At 41.6% G+C, this 20079-nt stretch overlaps 1 protein-coding gene across 5 annotated transcripts in view; it reads right to left on the bottom strand.

Moving 5' to 3' along the window:
• The window catches only part of KALRN (kalirin RhoGEF kinase), a 786138-nt gene extending 766290 nt beyond the window's left edge, over positions 1-19848 (bottom strand). For 2 of the 5 annotated variants that reach the window (XM_075933142.2, XM_075933143.2), the window contains exon 1: positions 19298-19845. In XM_075933142.2, coding sequence (XP_075789257.1) covers positions 19298-19370 — 73 coding nt within the window. In that variant the 5' untranslated portion in view covers positions 19371-19845. Of the gene's footprint in view, positions 1-19297 lie in introns of all 5 variants that reach the window. The other 3 variants (XM_075933149.2, XM_075933140.2, XM_075933139.2) reach the window with 3 other exon arrangements.
• Between the last annotated feature and the right edge of the window lie 231 nt (positions 19849-20079).

The following is a 20079-nucleotide window of genomic DNA, read 5'->3' as shown; positions in this document are numbered from 1 at the left end:
TCCGGCCCGCAGAGGCCCTTTTGCCCACCCCGTTGCAGTATCAGATACCGGGAGAGGCGGGTCGATCCTAGGGGGCCAGCCAGGCAAGGAGGGTTGTATTGGTCAGTCATTGCCTCTGTGTGATAGAGGTGAAATGGGTTGTGGGTATGTGTGACCTCTACTGATGTATCTGTGGGAGGGTGGGTATGGCTGTGTCACCCCTCCCTGTGTGAACCCCAAAGCCTTAAAGATAAGTAGGTAAATAAAAAGAATCCACCTACAAAATATTTCTTTTTAACAGAAGCTCAGTCATCTTGATGTTAATTTGAACATTTGTATGACTGATTGTTAATGAACTCACTTGAATATGAGTAATTTTACCAGGTGTCCCGTATTCAGCTTAGGGAAATATGGTCATCCTACCTCTAACAGAAAAGAATGAGGTGGAAGTTCTGCTGAGTGAATCCACGTGAGTTTGCTTGGACCTCTGTCAGAGGCGTAGCGAGGGTGTTATACGCCCGGGATGAAGGCAAAATTGGTGCTCCTTCCCCGCTCCCTTCCCCTCCCCCCCCCCGCCAAATGGTGGGGCCCCAAACCTGGCACATAGCTGAGCTCAATCCTGGGAGGAGTGGGGGGAGCTTGTACCGCGTCTTACCCAACCCCCTCCAGTTTGCGGATGGGTCCCGCATGCACTAACCCTTTGGCAGAGGTGGAGGGAGTCGGGTTGGGGGCAGAAAGGCGGGGAGGAGGTACCGTATTTTCCGGCGTATAAGGCGACTGGGCGTATAAGACGACCCCCTAATTTTCTAGTTAAAAGATAGGTTTTCGTCTTATACTCGCCTTATAAGACTACCCCCCCTTAAGAGGCCAACCGGCAGCGCCCCAGCGCCCCTCTGTCTCCCCGGCTTTGCTCCCGGTGTCCCTGGTCTGCTGAGTGCCTGGGTCTGGGGGATGGAGGAGGCATTGTGTTAGAGGAGGGTTCTCTGGGGGAACGGAGGGGAATTGGGTTAGAACGGGGATATGGGAGTGCCTGGCTCTGGGGCAATGGAAGGGGATATTTTGTTAATGTTTTGGTTTTTATTTATTTATTTCCAAATAAAATCACAGAACGTATATTAATTTTATATAAAATATATGTCCATTTTTTGCAATTGTACAAATAAGTATATGTTCAAATAAGTATCTGAAATTTTCACAGAAGCCTATACAAAATTTAAAAGTACCTTACATTTATATTTAAATTAAAAATATTTTATGAGTAAATAACAATTTTACACATTAAATTATTGTATTATATTAAAACAAGACCTGAAAAATATTATAAAATATACCTAAAACATAATCTATAATAATAAATAATTACAACTTTCCAATGGAAGTACATTTTCTTTGGTGTCCCTGAAAGCTATCAGTTTTCCTTTGTGGCCTTCAGTGGGCTTCAAGTTTGACATGCCTGATCTATATGTTTATTAGTCTTAAAAAAAATAATAATCTGGTTACATTTTAAAGTTTTTCCTTTTGTTCTAAAGTATCTTTTATTTTAAAAAAATTATAAGTAACCCCAATGCACCCGTCTCTCCCCCCAGAGCCAGCCCCTCACCAGTATCCCCCCATCCCAATGCATTCATGCCTCCCACAGAGCCAGCCCCCCATCCCAATGTGCTCACTCCTCCCCCGAGCCAGATCCCCCCAGAGCTCCCATCTGAATGCACTCACACCTCCCCCTGAACGAGCCCCCCCCCGACCCCAGGCCCGGAAGCACCCCCCATCAAATCCTTCCCCTCCCCCGAGAGCCAGGCACGGGAGGAACGGAACAGCCAGGTGAGGGATTCTAACCTTTAAAGTGGCCCCTGCTGCCACCCAGCCCTGCTGCCTCAACTCGCAGCGTGTAGAGAGCGGGGAGCACTTAGACAACTCCCGGTTTCTGTTCAAAAGCATCACGTGGGCCAGAGCAGCGTGCGCTTCGCTTCCAGCCCAGCCCGGTGCCCCCCTGGCGTGGCACCTGGGGGAAAATGCCCCTCCTGCCCCCCCTGCGCTACGCCTCTGACCTCTGTCCCTTCCTATATATATATATATATATATATATATATATATATAATCTTATATGACGGTTTTCTGTTCTTCTGATATAGTGTTTAAATAGAGGTATAAATAAATCTCTTATTTGTACTTTACCTGTGAAGTGATGCTGGTAAATAAAGGAAAGAAATACAGTAACCAAGTGATTCCATCAGTAACAGAGATGCCCCACTTTTACAATTATATTTATTAGATTATACCAGGAGAATAAGTGACAAGAGAAGGTTAGAGTAAGGAAAGGAATCAGTATACTATATTTAAAGTTCTGCTAAAGCTGATTGCAAGAAATTGACCAGAAATGAAACACTCTTGTTACTTACTAACAGACTCAACATTTGTAGGAGACATCCATAGTAAAGCATGATTGCAGGGAACTTAGGCAAAAAGGTATCTGGCAAATGTAAAAGGCATAAAGCAAAAACAGGGCTGTAAATGGATTCTGACAACATTCCTTTCAGGAAGAGATCTATGTAAAATATGGAATAAATTACGAAACCTTAACTAGAAAGCAAAGCGTTTTTCTGGAGGTGGAACTTTTTCACAGCATGTAATTAAATCTCTCCTACATTTAGTACTTCAGAATAGGTGTAACTTTTACAGCATACTCACTCCAAAAAGGTAACATAGGACTATATCTAGTAATGAGTGCAGAAATCTGGAAGCTAAACTTCTAGGTTTTAAGGCAAGGCAACCAATAGGGGAAGAGGAGTGAATGGGGCAGCTGCATCAGGGCCCAGTAATTTTAAAAGGCCGGAGGCTCCCAGTCACTGCTGCCTCTACCACAGCAGCAGTGACTGGAGACCCAGGCCCTTTACATCGCTGGTGAAGCCTCCAGTGGTACTGATGGGATGGCTGACGGAAGCTAGCCCTCAGCCCAGTCCCTTCCACCTGAGACCCTGTCCTTCGGGGGAGAGGGAGGGTGACAGCTCCCCCTACAACCTAGTGAAGTCTCTTGTCAGCCCCTGTTCTAAGCACTCAGGGATAGATTATTTTTTTTTAAGTATTTTTGTACTGCAGCCCTCCGCATTGTAATACCCAACTGAAGGAGGAGCCTAAATATAATTTTAAAAGGGATTTAGGCACTCAGCTGAGGCCCAGAGCTTCTATTATAAGTACAGTATAAATGTCTAGATATATAAATTAGCGATATTTCTGCTCTACCATTGATTCATTTAGATCCCATCTATATCACACAAAAAATGTTAGCTGAACATGGACCAGATCACCAGTAAGTATAAATTGGCATAGTTCCATTAGCATTACACCACTTTTTACACCAATTGTGCCCCTGACCCATATGTTTTTAAAAACAGATTCATTGGCCTAACACAGTTTTAAGATACTTTGACTTGTTAGTATGGACAATGGAAAGGTGTGTTAATCCCATTTCCAGGATTAAGGCCAAAATTTGCAAACCTGTGTGCTGGAAGTAGGTCACCTACATAAAAGTGCTCTCAGCTCCTTTTATTTTAGATGCCTGAATGTGAATTTAATGCTGCATTTTTCAAACTTCAGAGCCTCAATAGTTTCGCAAAACAGAATTGACATGTTTCTCCTTGGTCCATGCTGCCCAGGCAAAGGATGTTAAAACTGTGTTAGTATTTGTAAAAACATTTAGCTAACCAGGGTTGTTGTTGTTTTTTTTTAGTAATGTACATGTGTAAACTTAGGCACATAGCAGATCATAACTGTGCCTCACTTATCCCCATCTTATATAGGTATATATACTTCTCTATTTAATATTTCTAAAAAATAAGATAATAATAAATTCACTTTAATATAGTCTTTTCATCCATAGATCTCAATATGCTTTACAAAGGGATGATATCAGAATCATCATCCCTATTTACATCTAGGGACACCAATGCTTTGTGATCCTTGGATGCAATATAAACACAAAGCATTATCAACTAATTATCATCATCTTTATTATCACTCAATATCTAGGAGAGCTGAATAAGACAAAACAATTATTGCTTATTCTGCACATATCCACTTTCTACTTCACTAAATCTCAAGGTACTATAGAAAGTTATCATTTGACTGCTACTCAGAGTAAGGATCTACTTATCTATTGTCTTTGGATCACTGCACATGACCAACACCACTGAATGTCTCCCAGGCAAAGCATTATGGTGAAACTGCAGCTGTACCAAAATTTGAAATCAATTCCAATCACAGCAATGAGTTCAGAGCTTCTGATTATGCCCTGCTGAATAATTCGCTTGTATAACAAATGGGGTTTTGACCCTTCTCTGTAGTAATGTTTAGATGTTAGAAGGACTGTTTTTACAAAACATTATAAAGGCAAAAATTGGTTTTAAATTAATGTAAAATGATTCATCTGGTTTTTGTGTCAGTCTTTTTATCAGCATCCCACAAACCAAAGCACATACCAAAAGAAAAAAATACACGTCACTTAAATGGACTGTTTCAGTGTAAAATTCATAAATCGTCTGGAGAAGTGTACAGATTACAGACCAACAGGATCCTAAAATAGATGGCTGAGCTGTTTAATGCCCTGGCTAACTTTTGAATAGGACTCAGTTGAACTGGAGCAAGCTGTTAGCTGGAGATTTGCACACAATAGATCCAGGTCCTTGAAGCACACAAGATCATTACTTTTTACCCGTTAGGCTTGACTTGCTCCTTCGGGCTGAATTTATCTGAATGCTTCAGACTGATTCTATTAGCATCATCCCCTGAATGCTCTGGTCTGCTCTTCTGTGCTGAAGTAGACAATTTAAATTGCTGTGAAGACAGTGGCCATCAGTGTCATGATTATGAGGATTAGCCAGCAGCCTGGGGATTAAGGAGTTAACTACACCTAGCCAAGTGGAGTGACCAATAGGAATGTAGGTGGGACTTTTCAAACTGGGACAAAGGAATTTGGTTTTTTTTTTCTCCCTTTTGTCTCTGGGAGAGAGTTCTCTGCAGCTACAGAGAGGGACAAGCATCTGTCTCTCTCTCTCCAAGACACCATTCTTCATTTTCTGTAAGTAGGGTAAAGTTTAGGTAGTTTCGTTAGGTTTTATTGTTTTATGGATTGGGTATTGGGTATGGGATCTGAGATCTGGCACTGTTTAAAAGATGTTTTGGCTTTTCTTTGTAACTAAGTTCTAGGCCCATGGAGTTTCTCCATGAGTATATTTTGTTACCTCCCTATCTAGTCATCATGTTTGCAACAGGAATATTGTTGTAATAATAAAAGTTCTTTCTTTTCTTTTTATTAACCTGGCAGTGGTTAATTGTGTGCCTTGATTTTTATTTTAGGGGTAAGATTTCCCAAATGATCTTTCCCCTGATTTCTTTATCAACATTTGGGTGGTGGCAGCGGAAGTTTTATTCCCAATATCTAGGTTTTTAAGATTTTGGGGGGAGTTTGATACCAAAGCCTGGTAGATAAGGCTTTGGGGTACACTTGCTGGCCCCCACTTCTGCATTTATCATGCCAGAGTGGGGAAGGAGCCATAACATGGTGGCATAGCGGTGGGATTATTTTGAGAACCCAGGATTTTTAAAAAGGCACGTTCCACGAGGCGTACAGATAGTTCGGAATAACTACATAGTCCGAACTATCTAGCCCGTGCCGCGTGTAGCCGCGCGGCACGGGGTTCGAACAAGCCGGCTTTTAAAAATGGCGGAGCCGGCTTTATGCTAATGAAGCCCAGGAAATTCAAATCCCGGGCTTCATTAGCAAGTTCGGTATGCATACATTACCCCCCTAGTTCGAACTAGGGGGGTAGTGTAGACATACCCAGAGAGACATGCTTGTCCCTCTCTGTAGCTGCAGAGAACTCTCTCCCAGAGACAAAAGGGAGAAAAAAAAAACCAAATTCCTTTGTCCCAGTTTGAAAAGTCCCACCTACATTCCTATTGGTCACTCCACCTGGCTAGGAGTAGTTAACTCCTTAATCCCCAGGCTGCTGGCTAACCCTCATAATCATGACAATCAGTTCCAAAGAGACTAGATTTTTATAACATATTTTTGTGAACAGAAATTAGTAAATGTGAATGAGGATGAACAAGGATTTGGCTTTTTCTAGTGCCTGTGGATCATCAAGTGACTGATCCCTACAGCAACAGTGTAACCCATGCACCTAATAGAGAGCTCTCTCTTTAAGAGACATCTGGGGTGAGATAGAAGTGAGTTGTGTCTTGGTCACTGTTGCTAGGCTGATTTAGCACTCCGTACCCAGAAGATTCTGGAATTGGATATGGTAGTTAGGGTTTGCTTCAGAAGGTTCTGTATATGTTGCTTGGTTCAGACAAGGGATGTTAAATATCGGTTAATTGAATAGTCGAGTAATCTCATGAAATTTTATCAGTAGTCGACTAATCTATAGTCCCCAAGGGTGGGCCAGCAGCCACAGTAAGGGTTATTTTGAGGGAAGGATTTTCATCTCTGTGTTATAAAATGGTTATATTATATAGTAAAAATTAGATTATTTGTTTCTCCATCATAAGATTTTATAAAGTTATTTAATTAAATTCATTTCTTAGTTTCTTTTGTTACTTGAATGTAGGGAGGCTAACATGGTGCAATCCTTGCTGAAATTCCTTAGACTTAACTCTGGCTCTCCAGTTACTTTCTATGGCAGTTAAGGGGTTTTCTTTATTTTAGAGAAGGCCTGGGCAAAATACAACCTGCAGGCTGGATTTGGCCCACCAAGCTACTGAATCCGTCCTGCAGTCGCTGCAGGGAGCCCCAGGCAGGTTCTTTGCTTGCTTCACCCCACCTGCACACTGCTCAGAAATGTGACTGTGGAGAGGTTTTTCTTTAAAAACTATGAGTCTGGAGGGGGGAGGAATGCTTTAGGACCTGCTTCTCATGTTTCACAGTCCTAGGCAAGTCTGTGCACCTCATATTTTATTTGCCCTCCCCCATTCCCTCCAGTTGGCTAATAATGTTAGTCTCCACCATCCATTTATCTCCTAGCTGTCTTCGTACTTTCTTCCACTTAGAACAATTTCTCCAAACTAGTTCATAAGGTCACCAAGTTCTTCAAATCTCTTTTGGAGGCATGCTTTAAAGGCAAATTAAGAGACAGTTCACAATCCATGTTAGATCATAGAGCTACAATGACAATGCAGTAAGGGTACCCTCATAAAATTCCACTAATTTCAATAAAATCTTTCTGCTGATCTCTGATGGTTTCATCTGCACCCGTAGTCCCAGAAAACAATAGACTAATAGTCCCCAAACCTAACAGAAGCTAGTTGAAATTTTCGAGCAAGAATTTTCATTAAAGTGGTGTGGGGAAATTCAACAGTGAACAGTGGAAGGAGGATCCTACTCTCAAGCAGACTAGATAATTCCACAGAAAGCAAATCATGTCCATTGTTTGGTAGAGGATTACATATTTCTTATTTTTCATTTATTATGGACACATTTTACTATCATGTATTTATTACTAAATACATTTATTAAGTATCATAAACCTGTTATTTTAGTTCTTTTTTATAATTCAAGCACTCAAGGTACCACATACCATTTTAAAAAACAGAGACCGGTTAACAGCTATGTAAATGAATGTAACATCAGTCATTGTATACTCAGCAATTGCTCACTAACAGCATTAGGTATTAAAACATGTTTTATGGAAAGAGGAAAGGTGAGCCAGAACACTACAGCTATCTCCTACTTTTTAAAAAAATGCTATCAACTATTTCTCTCTTTCACCTGAATGGCTGCTATGAATGAGCATAAAGGAACAGTTTAATATTTTACCCAAGGGTGGCATTTCTGACTACTGCCACCATATAATGTCAATAAATATCAGATGTATCTCCTGGCATAGGACTTGAACATACGATCATCTTGCCCAGAGCCAAGAATTCCTAGTAATTAAGGCATGCTTATTATTAAAAATAAATAGAAAATAAAAACAAATAAATGATTCAATGATTCAGTTATTGAGCACGTCATTCCACTTTTTGTTTTAATTCAGTGCCTGAATACAGACCAGTGGCCTCAGGAGTTGGTCCCACAATATTTATTCTTCAGACTCTTAAAACCCAACAAAAACACATTTTAAAGAAATGAAGTCAGTACTTACAAATCAACTCTATAACTTTTCAGTGACTGCACCACTGATGTCCTTAGAGTTATAAAGCCAAACTTTGGCACAGGTTGTTTCCTATTGAAACAGCACTGCAATAATGCTCTTGTTTCCAGCCTGGATCCTGTTTGATACAACAGTTTGATGTTCACTTATAAGACTAGTGAAAAATACTGTGCTAATTTTACTAAGTGCCATGCCAGAATCTCTAGGGCCTTATGTTTCCCTATCTTTCCATACAGTAATATGATTTACTCCTAGTTAATGAAATATGCTTTACATTAGCTGGAGTGTGGAGTTTCGTTAGGATGTCCCTCTACTCCTTTTCTGGCTGACATATGGTTAGGCAGCAAAAAACTAAAATTCAGCTGCTTTGATAGAGAGAGCTTCTTCCTTTTCTTTAATATTTGACATAGATGATCATGAGTTGATAATCCCTGAGACCTCCTTTTGCTTCCCCCCATTGCCCCAGTGGTTTATCATGTCCAATTAGCCATCTGCCATGCCTGTACTGCCATTCAAAAGGAACACACTCCGATCTACCACAACCCATCAACAGGCCCATTGTCCCAGCTGACAAACAAGAATCAGACACCATTGTTTCCAACTGATGCTGCTGCTCAGAATATAGGCTGCCAGTTGTGATTAAAACAGTAGGGGTGCCAGAGAACACTCCAGGAATCAGGAACTATGCCAGGAACTACAATATTAGTAAAGAACCTTTATTAAGTTCCTTTTACTGGGCATATACTAATTTCAATGAATAAACACATTGGGTCAAATTTTGCTGTTAGATAATGGAGCTTACATAGACGTGAAAGTCTAGCCGATTGCTTTCACTGTTTTACTAAGGATTCACAGAGTATACTTTGACAAGAAACTCCTGAAATCTCAGGCGAGACAAAGTTCTTTGATTCAAAAACATTCTCCTTGATGATTTCTTAAAAGAATATGGAAGGCCATCTAATGCCATTTGTGTATAACTACAAGGAAGTGATCAAAATCCTGAAAAAACACAGCAGAGTTAACATATAGCGCTACTATTACAGATTACATGAGTTGATTGCATTTCTGCTGCAAATGCCACTCACTTTTTCCTCCAAGGCCACTTTAATAACACAAATGACCAGTCACTGATGTTAAACTAATTTCCTTTTATTATTCTCATAAAAGCATGATGTGACCTTATACTAAAAAGTATAGTTAGCCTACTTACAGTTCTTTGTTCCATTGGTGAAATAAAAATGGTGCCTTAGGGTATGTCTACACTACAAAGTTAATTCGAACTAACAAACGTTAGTTCGAATTAACTTTGATAGGCGCTACACTAGCGATCCGCTAGTTCAAACTTCATTCGAACTAGGTAAACCTCATTCTACGAGGACTAACGCCTAGTTCGAATTAACTAGTTTGAATTAAGGGCTGTGTAGCCACTTAATTTGAACCAGTGGGAGGCTAGCCCTCCCCAGCTTACCCTGGTGGCCACTCTGGGCACCACCAGGGAAACTCTTCTGCCCCCCTCTCAGCCCCGGAGCCCTTAAAGGGGCATGGGCTGGCTACGGTGCCCGTGCCAGGTGCAAGCCTGCCAGCACCCAGCCAGCAGACCCTGCACCTGGCATGGCTTGAGCCAGCCACCCGCTGCCACCCAGCCCTCCGCCTCTTCCCGGGACCAGGCCGGCTGCTCCCGGGACCCTGCCCAGATCCGCAAGAGGCAGGCGCCTGCCTGTTCTAGTGCAGACATTGTGGACCTCATCCACGACCTCTGCACTAGACACAGGAAAGTGGCTGTCTAGGGCAGGATAGCTGCCAGCCTGGCCACCCAGGAGCAGGTTTGCATGAAAATCAAGGTGGTCCACCGAGACCCCCAACTCTGAGCCCTGAGCTTAAAATGGCCGTCCTGGGTCAGACCAAAGGTCCATCTATCCCAGTAGCCTGTCTGCCGACAGCGTCCAACCCTAGGTACCCTAGAGGGGATGGACCGAAGACAATAGCCAAGCCATTTGTCTTGTGCCATCCATCTCCAGCCTTCCACAAACAGAGGCCAGGGACACCATTTCTACCTCCTGACTAATAGCACTCCATGGACCCAACCTCCATGACTTTATCTAACTTCTCTTTGAACTCTGTTCTAGTTGTAGCCTTCACAGCCTCCTGCAGCAAGGAGTTCCACAGGTTGACTATTTGCTTTGTGAAGAAGAACTTTCTGTTATTAGTTTGAAGCCTGCTACCCATTCATTTCATTTGGTGTCCCCTAGTCCTTCTATTATGGGAACTAATGAAGAACTTTTCTTTATGCACCCTCTCCACACCACTCATGTTTTTATAGACCTCTATCATATCCCCCCTCCATCTCCTCTTTTCTAAGCTGAAAAGTGCCAGTCTCTTTAGCCTCTCTTCATATGGGACCTGTTCCAAACCCCTGATCATTTTAGTTGCCCTCCCATCTCCCAACCTCTCTCTTCCCCTCTCCCACCTTCTTTTCCCAGTCTCCCCGAGTTTTGTTCAATAAAGAGAGTTTCTATTTTTGAACACACGTGTCCTTTATTTTGTACATCAGGAAGGGGGGCTAGAGAGGGGCAAGTGGAAGGAGGTGAGGGAGGAATGGGGTACAAGCCCCCAATGGGGAGGACTGGGGTGGCTCTGCGGGCTCCTCGGGGTGGAAGCTCTCCTGCAGCCCCCCCCCCCCCCTCCCGGATGGCAGCCTGCGGCAAGTGCAGTGATGTGCCGAGTGCTGTGATGTGCGGGCACTCAGGGCACTCCAAGACAGAACTGCTTTGCAAGCGGGGAACCCCTGAGAACTGTCTGTCCGGGGTGGGGGTCGGGTCCCTTTAAGCACAGCCCTTGGCTAGCCTGAGACAGCGGCTCCACGCTCTAAGTCCTACTCTGATGCCCTACCAGCACTGCTTCCGGCCATCCTTAACCTCGGTTCAGGGTCCACTCAATGTGGACATGCTAGTTCGAATTAGCAAAACGCTAATTCAAACTAGTTTTTAAGTCTGGATGCGCTAATTCGAATTAGCTTAGTTCGAATTAACTAATTCGAACTAAGTTAGTTAGAATTAGCGCTGTCGTGTAGACATACCCTTAGATAAATAAGGCTGCAGGAAAGGAATTTCATTTTTAGCTTTAAAGGCAATTTGTTGCCTTTAAGAGAGGATTGCCTAATAGACTGTGTATCTACTTGGCCTCTTTCACCATATTAGCTGAGCAACTACATTGTTTTAAAATGTAAAAATGGAATTACATTCTTGGGCCCTCATTCTACAAGGTTTTGGAGTACTTGCTTAATTTTAAGCATAAGAGTAGTCCTATTCATTACAATGGCACAGCTCATGCTTTGAAACCTAAATTATATGATGCTAAATTTAGCAATGTGTTCAAATCAAGAGAAGAAAGTGGGGATAGCTAGGCTACACTCTCAGAAAACCCTTATCCAGCATAGTCCACCAAGCTCTCACATGGAACCCGCAAGGAAAACGCAAAAGAGAAAGACCTCAGACAATGTGGAGAAGATCTACTGAGACTGTAGGAGAACTGGGGTACTCCTGGAGTCATCTAGAAGTTTTGTCTCAAGACAGAGTGACGTGGAGGAGACTATGGGTACGTCTAGACTACATGCCTCTGGCGACAGAGGCATGTAGATTAGGGTACCGGACATAGTAAAATGAAGCGGCGATTTAAATAATCGCCGCTTCATTTAAATTTACATGGCTGCCGCGCTGAGCCGACAAACAGCTGATCAGCTGGGATGAGGCAAATACCTTTGATGTCGGCAGGGGAGCGTCCAGACTATCGCGCTGAGCCGACAAACAGCTGATCAGCTGTTTGTCAGCTCAGCGCGGCAGCCATGTAAATTTAAATGAAGCGGCAATTATTTAAATCGCCGCTTCATTTTACTATGTCAGGTACCCTAATCTACATGCCTCTGTCGCCAGAGGCATGTAGTCTAGATGTACCCTTATAGATGACCTATGCTCCATTCAGAGTACAACAGTTTAAGAAGAAGAAATTTAGCAGCAACTATAAACATGATCCCTATCTTAAGTTCATTCATGTCTATATCTGATCTTCTTTTCAGCCTGCTGGATCAGGAAACAGGAATTATTTAAACAGCAACAATTTTTTTCAGTGCTCATTCACACTCCAGCACTGGATATATATCACTTTTAAATTATTATGGTCTCTACTAATCTGCTGTAACATTTAACTATAATAAGGAGCAAAATGATATTGTAAAAGAGACTAATATTGTATGCAGTCACATGAGGAGGTCATGTAAATAAGATTCTATCCTTTGTAATGTTGTATGGGGGAAGAGAGGTGTACATTGTGTTCAAATACCAACTTCAGTCCGAGCCATATCTGAATTGACATGCTAACTACAAATAATTCCATCAAATGACTTTTTTGTGCAAAACTGATCATAACCTCATGCTGTAAACTATATATTCCACAGGTGACTTGACTAGGAATGCATTCATCATGATGTCTGCGGCAAGATCTAATTTCAGTTATGTTATTGAAAAATCCAGTACAAGTTCAATGAAGTAAATTGAGTTATTCCAGATTTACACCATGATAACTGAGATCATAATTTTTTTTAGAATTCCTACCTATTTTTTTTAATTCAAACATTCCATATCTTTTCTTCTATAGCCACCTGTGTTCCAGAGCTCTCCCGTAAGATGATCACTTTACTTCTACATTTGCTTCCTCTTTCTTTCCTGTATTCAGGTTTCTTTTGAAACATATTTTACAAATCTCCCAGCTGTGCTTTCAAGACTCTTTGGGCAAAATTTCCTAAGTGGTAGAATCCTTGTGCTTTAAGACAGAATATGGGCACCATATAGGCCTATAAAAAGGGGTTGTTCATGACTAACTAAGTTCAAGGCATAAAGTGCACTGTTATTTGTTTATAGGGTCTAATGCTCCATAAGTATTTTCTTTGATATAGCTTTGAGGTATTTATAAATACCTGTAGGCACCATGTTGTACATGTCACGATGGAGTAATAAAGCTGCTTCTATACATCCATAATCAAATTTCCTTGGGACCATAAGGCCACAGCAGCTGAAACAACAAAATACATCATACCAGTCCTGCCTGTCTGAAAGAGGCCCAACACACCTGTACAATAAGAGAAATCCCCACAGGGTCCTTAGCATAGGATATGCATGTTCTTTTACATCTCCAAAGTAAAATTATAAGTCTTCACTTTCCAACACTCTGTCAAGGCCTTAATACAACCATGAAAAAACAGGGATACTTACACTTTCCTGGCCAAAACTGACTGTTAGGTACACCTGTTCATCCTTTCCATGGATGACAGACAACCAAGACACAAATCTGGCCACCTCTGTTAGAAACTTATTTGCAGTGTTTCTCATGAGCACCACAGCCATTGTATTCTTCTCTTGTTTTTTTCTTTCACAATAATACTGTTCTTCTGTGGGCTTAATTTAAAATTCAGTGAAGGGAATGGCAGTTTCCCACGGATTTCTGGATTACACCCTATTGCAATGCCTTCTAATGTAGCTAATGTTCATATTGTATTGATATTTCCTTTACACTAATAGCCACTGGCATATACCCAGCTTCTTTGTCTTCAGACCCCAGACTGATAGCACATTGTCTACAGGATCAGGAGGAAGACAAGAGACAGTGCCACAGAAAGTTTCCTTCCATGTGGAGGGAACTGCTTATGGAAGCCCCGCTCCATCCTCATATGTTGGGGAGCACATGATGATCTGATCTTAGGTGAGTGGTGACTAAACACACTGAACTATATTGGAAAAAAAATAATTCACATTATAGATTAAGCAAAGTGTAAAATGAAAATCCACATTCCTGGTAATACCATAGGGCAGGGGTTGGGAACCTCAGACCCAGGGGCTGTGTGCAGCCCCTGGCTTGCCTGAATCCAGCCCTCAAGGGCCAGGGCTCCCTATCAGCATTAGGAAACCCACGCTGGTGTTCCAGCCCTCCTGTCACCTGGGGCTTGCCAGATAGTTTGAACAAAAATACCAGACACACTTGACATTACATCACAATCTACATTACATCTTATTTAGAAAATGCTGGACATTTATATTTTCTCAATTAGTTTCCCGAAGAGAGAGCTCAAATACTGGACTGTCTGGTTCAAAACTGGACACCTGGCAACCCTACAACCCACTGGAGGACTAGAGCACACAAAATCTACTAGCCTGGGCCCCAGTAGCCTCTGGTGTGTAAGGGGAATGCGGGGAGTGTCTTTCTCCTCAGTCAGAAGCTATGTCACTGAGGGGTTGTTGGTTTTTTTTCCTTTTTGTTTCTCATTTGTGTGGTCCCCAGCTGATTTCTCTGCGGGTCAGTGACCCCAGACCTAAAAAAATATTCCCCATCCCTGCCATAGGGTAAAATTTCTGAAGAGAAGGGTAATCTCTATGTTGTCACTGCCCCTTTAAACAACAGGGGTCCTTTCCAAATGGAACATAAAACATGACAGGTTTTTTTTCCACATCACAGCCTCCTTTATTAGTGTACATTACCAGAACAGCTCTTATAAATTATAAAGTCTCAAGGTGAGGAAGTCAGACACAATGAGTACACCTTACCACCAGAGACAAGCAGATCGATTCAATTTATCTGTCCTAGTAGGAGACACTTGATTCCATCAGTCTCAAGGAGCACTCTTCTGCAGGCTTTTTTTCAAGAACATCTATTGATCAAACAGCCTGTCCACTGCCAATCATTTTAAAATTATTTAGTAGCAGAACTGCCAATCACTTGTACACAAATGAACCATAGTGAAAGCCTAACATGCTGGTAGAAGGCAAAAGGCAAAGAGAATAATTCATCACATTCAAAAAAAGATCAATTTTCAATTCACACACAGGAATCAATAACAGATTCTTCGTCTTCACATCAGAAACAATATTAAAATTAAATGCCACAAAAAATTAGAGAAGAAAACCCAATCCACTGTAAAAACAATGAGGAGTCCTGTGGCACCTTAAAGACTAACATATTTATTTGCCTACGAATGCTTATGCCCAATAAATCTATTAATCCTAAAGGTGCCACAGGACTCCTCGTTGTTTTAGCAGATACAGACTAACATAGTTATCTCGATATCTATCCACTGTGTATTGTATGGATTAATGATTGCTCTTTCCAAAAACTCCTGGTTCGCTGGATTCTTCCATTTACCTCTATGGATAGTTAAGGCTTGACAACATTTTGTCTGTTTCACCGCAGCTTCCAAAGTGTAACAGAAACTCTTAGAACACAGGCACAAAGACAAAGCTTTTCTTATAGGTCCTCAAACATCCCGGGAAAATTCTGACACTCCATCCATGGCTTTACAACATGACTTCCTTTACTACATTCATTCTCCAAGCAACAAAGTCATTTGGATTCCATCCCACACAACAACATAAAAGCAGAAAACTCAATACACATTTAAATTGCTGATACAAAATAAGCCACTTTTTCTGAAGAACTTATGCACAATTTCATTCTTTTTCAAATAGAAATCAAAGCTTAATAAAGTATGTAAAGGATCAGATTCTTTCACAAAGAATTGCTATAGCTCAAACAGTAGTTCTGGACTTGATGTGGAAATTACTGCTTTTAGTTCTATGACTTGCATGAAGTGAGAGTGCATGAATTATTATGAATTCTGATTTCAGTTACAGAAATACAATCCCACTCAAGTAAATGAAATTACTCTTTTTATACATTATGGTAACTAAAATCAGAAAAGTCTCTGCCACATATTTCTTTAGAGACATTTGACAAGATACTGATCTCGGTTATAATACTGTATGTCCATTGACTTCATAGAAGTTATCCCTGTTTCACACCAGTGTGAGATCAAAATCAGGCCCATCATTTGTTACTTTGGATTGATTAATTTATCAATTTGTTTATTATCAATGTATCTGTTATCTTCATTGGATAACAGCCTACATCTGAATTACTGGGTGATCTTGCTAACCATCTGTGAAGGGCCTTTACCTCTGGCATCTGCTTACTCTATTGGTCCAAGAGAGCTGAATCTGTTGATCTTTGATGTTCAGTATAAAACTTATCTGTTTACTAAAGCTTTTGACTGAGATACAATGATGGAAGAAGGCATCAGGACATTGATTTTTCACTGAGGATGCTGCCTTCTGAGTTTTTGCTTTTCCTGCAATTTGTTGAGTGCCCTTCTTATAGCCAACTGTTTGGCAGCTCCTTCAAATGGTTATCCTGTACATGGAAGGCAAGGATCTGCATTACTGACATACCTAATGTTAACAAAATATTGTTTTAGTTGTCACAAATGCACCAAGTGACTAAGAAATTGTCTTTTATATAATCTACATAAACACTAGTAATTCATATATATTTTTGTATATACAAACACCTCATTAACACTTAACAAAAAAACAAACCACAAAAAAAGTAGACAAAGGGTAATACAGGATCTGATCTCACAGTCTTGTCTCGGGCAATACTGCCATTGACTTCTGTAGGAATTCTGCCTGAGAAGGGACTGGAAGGGTCAGGTTCTCAGTTTGTTCATAAGTGTTCTATCTAGACTCTCTCCCTGAATACACCTCATGAGCTGTTTTCTCTACCACCTATTAGGACTGACACCAACAGCAACTCTAGGCAGTCACAACATCAGCACAGAAAGTAGAGAACCAAATAGGACAAGCATTCATAGAAATATAAGTTATTCCAATAAAAAATAGTCAGTTTCATTAAGGTCAGGCCTACCATCAGATGCCTGGATTTCAGTTTATCTGTGTTATTTATATTCATTTTAAAACATACCTGATATGCACAAAATACTGATACTGTTTAAAAGAAAAATTGTTTACTAATTCACAGACATGAACCAGTATCATAGTTATGAGAGGACACATGATGGTATAGAATCATTCAGATGCAAACTATTCACTTCCTTGAATAAAATGTAATGCCAAAAAACCTCCAGAAACCCTTTAAATTAAATGCACAGGATACCTAACAAAGTTATATTCATTATTCCTTAGGCATGAAATTTCAGGAGGAGGACACAGAACAGGAAAATGTTTGATCATGGGACTCTGAGTGTTTGTTCTTTTCTTATTTAGCCTGATTTCTTTTATAATCTGTGCACAAATGTGAACAGTCCCTCTGAATTCAATTTTATCATCTTTTCTTATGCTGGAAATTGAGTGTCATTATGCAATGATTTAAGCTTTTAAGGGGGAGAGTCCTGAAGCAACATACATTTTTAAAAAGAAAAATTGCTAATTTTTAAAGTGCATTCTCCAAAACTTCAATAGCCCAGGAACATTTACACCACTGGGGTATGGGAAATCTATAATGCTTTACTTGTATCCGTGCAGAGTATCAGGAGGCAAATATTCATTGGCTTAATGGATCACAAGATATGCAAAGTCAGACCTTATTATAGTTATCCTCCAGATCAAAGCATTTTCACATAAACATGGTTCAGTCCACACAGTTGTAGCAGATCTGCAGGAATGAACTCCTTTAAAGTTTTGGTGATTATAAGATTGTTTTGTTGTAACTGGAGCCTGAAACCATCTGTATAACCAATGATCAGGTAGAAGGAAGAAGGCAGCTGAAAAGCAAAGCCCTGACAAACAGCTGTGGCAGTAAGTGTCAAATCCAGACTACCAGGGTCAATACCCTTATGAGTGAGCATTTAATCCTTTGCAATTTTAATTAAAAATCCAACAAGTAGTATGTAATACTTTCTTAAAGTTCCACCTAGGGAATTAAAATGAATTCCATAAATTATTTCACCTGGGGCTTTGATCCTACATAAAATTATGTTTCAAAGATAAGGCACACCGAACTCATAATACCCTATGTGGGTTTGTAGTGTAGACACATTTCTTAAAGAATATGGCCTGAAGCAGAGTCACATTTCATCTTATACTATGTAATAGTATTGTCCCCTAAAACTGGAGGACATTTATTTCTCACACTACTCACTGATACACAATTGGATGTGTTCTTGAATCCTTCTAACGAAAGTCTACTTCAGTAGGAATGAGATACCCAGGCAAATATGCTCACCAGTTTTCCCATCAGTAATGACCTGTGTTGACTTCTAGCATCCCTAATCTCCAGTACCCTGCCACATTATCTATGACTGATGGCACTGGATTAACAAAGCCTTTTTAAAGGATTGCAAAGGTGGTTTGAGATGGAAGGGTATGACAGAACTTGCACATATAATATATTTATAGTTTTCAAGTGAAAGTACAAATTTACTAGACTGAGGGAGGGATGAAAGTAACTCCTCTTCAAAATAATTAATTGTGATTATTATTTACTGACCTTTCCCCCCTTATTCTCCAACCTGACAGTGGCAGGATCCAGGAAGCAGTTATACACTATGGCACTATGCCTAAGGATGGTTAAAATTGGAGCTCTAGCTCCATCAACAGATCCCTACCTATAACTCAATTTGAAAGCATGTTTAAGACCAAATGCCATGTCTTTTTGTGTGAGGAGTTCTCACAAGCTACCAACAAACGTCTTAGAGAGGCTTTTGTGTGTTTCCAATCTCCGAAGAGGAAGGGAGAGAGTAAGGTTACATTTCCTGCAATGTTAAGATCTTGTAACATGCAAGAACTGGGAGGATGTGTAATCCCTTCCCTCTTGCATTTAAAAAGTGATCTAAGATCGCCCCATTCCTGTGTAACAAGCGAAGAGCAGCATCATTTTCTAGCAAGCCAGGGAACAAATGGAAACGAAACAAGAAGAGGGGGGAAATAAATCTGGTTCTCTTCTGAAACTGACAGCCACCACTTTCCAATCCCCAGTCAATTCGCTAAGTGCTTTTGAAAACAACCCTAACACAAAGCGCCTTTGCCCAGAGAAGGGGCTTCTCCTTTTAGTGTATGTCACTCTGGCACCAAGGCTTAGAAGGGGGAGGGGGAGCAGAGGGGAAATAGACAATGAACAAAATATAAACAAGAAGAGGGGAGAATCAGAATCCTTCACCCAGCGGACCCCAACCCTGTCCATGCCCCCAAACAAAGCAAGACAGCGAGTTCCCTGCGGCCATCCACTCCAGGATGGTGCCAACGCAAAACAATCCCTTTCTCGCATCCCATTCTCGGCCAGACAGGCGGTGGCAGCCCCTTCCCTCCTCCATCTCCCCTTCCCCATTCCTGCCTTACCTGTTCGGAAAAAAGCATCCACCTCGGAATCGGGAACAGCACCTTCCTCCGCTGCCCCTTCTGCGGGATTCATGGCTGGGGGAAGAAGAGGCGAGCCCAGCTGCTGCTAATATCCAGTGAGTTAGGGAGGAGGAGAAGCAAAGGGGGAGAGAGAGGGAGGAGGGTTGGAGGCGCTTTCAGCAGCTAGCCCAGCCGTGCACCACCGGGATCATCCCTTCCATGGTGTCTGATGAGCTCTGCTGCGGCTGCTGTTCCCTGGGCTTAGCAGCAGCTGCTCCCACTGCCTGCCAGTCGTGTGGGGTTTGGAGTCCTCCCCCCAACACCTCCAGCAAAAGCAGGCTTTCTGCCAACCCCCCTCCTCTCTCTATTGTTCAGACCTGCTCTGCTCTCTTCCCCCTCCCCTCCTCCTCCTCTCTTCTTTGCCAACAATGCCCCTTGCTGCACATGTGACTCCAACAGAGCTGTATTTACATAGATGACAGTTCAATTCCTTACAGCAGCGGCAGCCGCTCGAGCTAGTATCACACCAGCTATTGTTGTTTTCCTAATGATCCTTCCAACCAGACTGGGTTATTCTGGCAGTCAGGACTTCCTGAGGGAGGCAGGAAAACTGGGATGTGGATATTAAATGGGAAAAGGAAAGGGGAGGGAGGCTGCTGTGTGGGTGTGTGTTGTGCATTTCGTGGGAGCTTTATCTTTACATGATCAGGGGACTTTCTTCTTCCCCATTCTTTCCATCTCTCTTAAATCATCTAATCCACTCCTCCCAGCCAATACAGGAT

Source organism: Pelodiscus sinensis, chromosome 7 (genome assembly GCF_052426305.1).
Source record: "Pelodiscus sinensis isolate ZL-2025 chromosome 7, ASM5242630v1, whole genome shotgun sequence".
Classification (NCBI taxonomy): domain Eukaryota; kingdom Metazoa; phylum Chordata; order Testudines; family Trionychidae; genus Pelodiscus; species Pelodiscus sinensis.
Note: the sequence above shows the minus strand (reverse complement) of the source record. Positions and strands in the feature narration are given on the sequence as shown.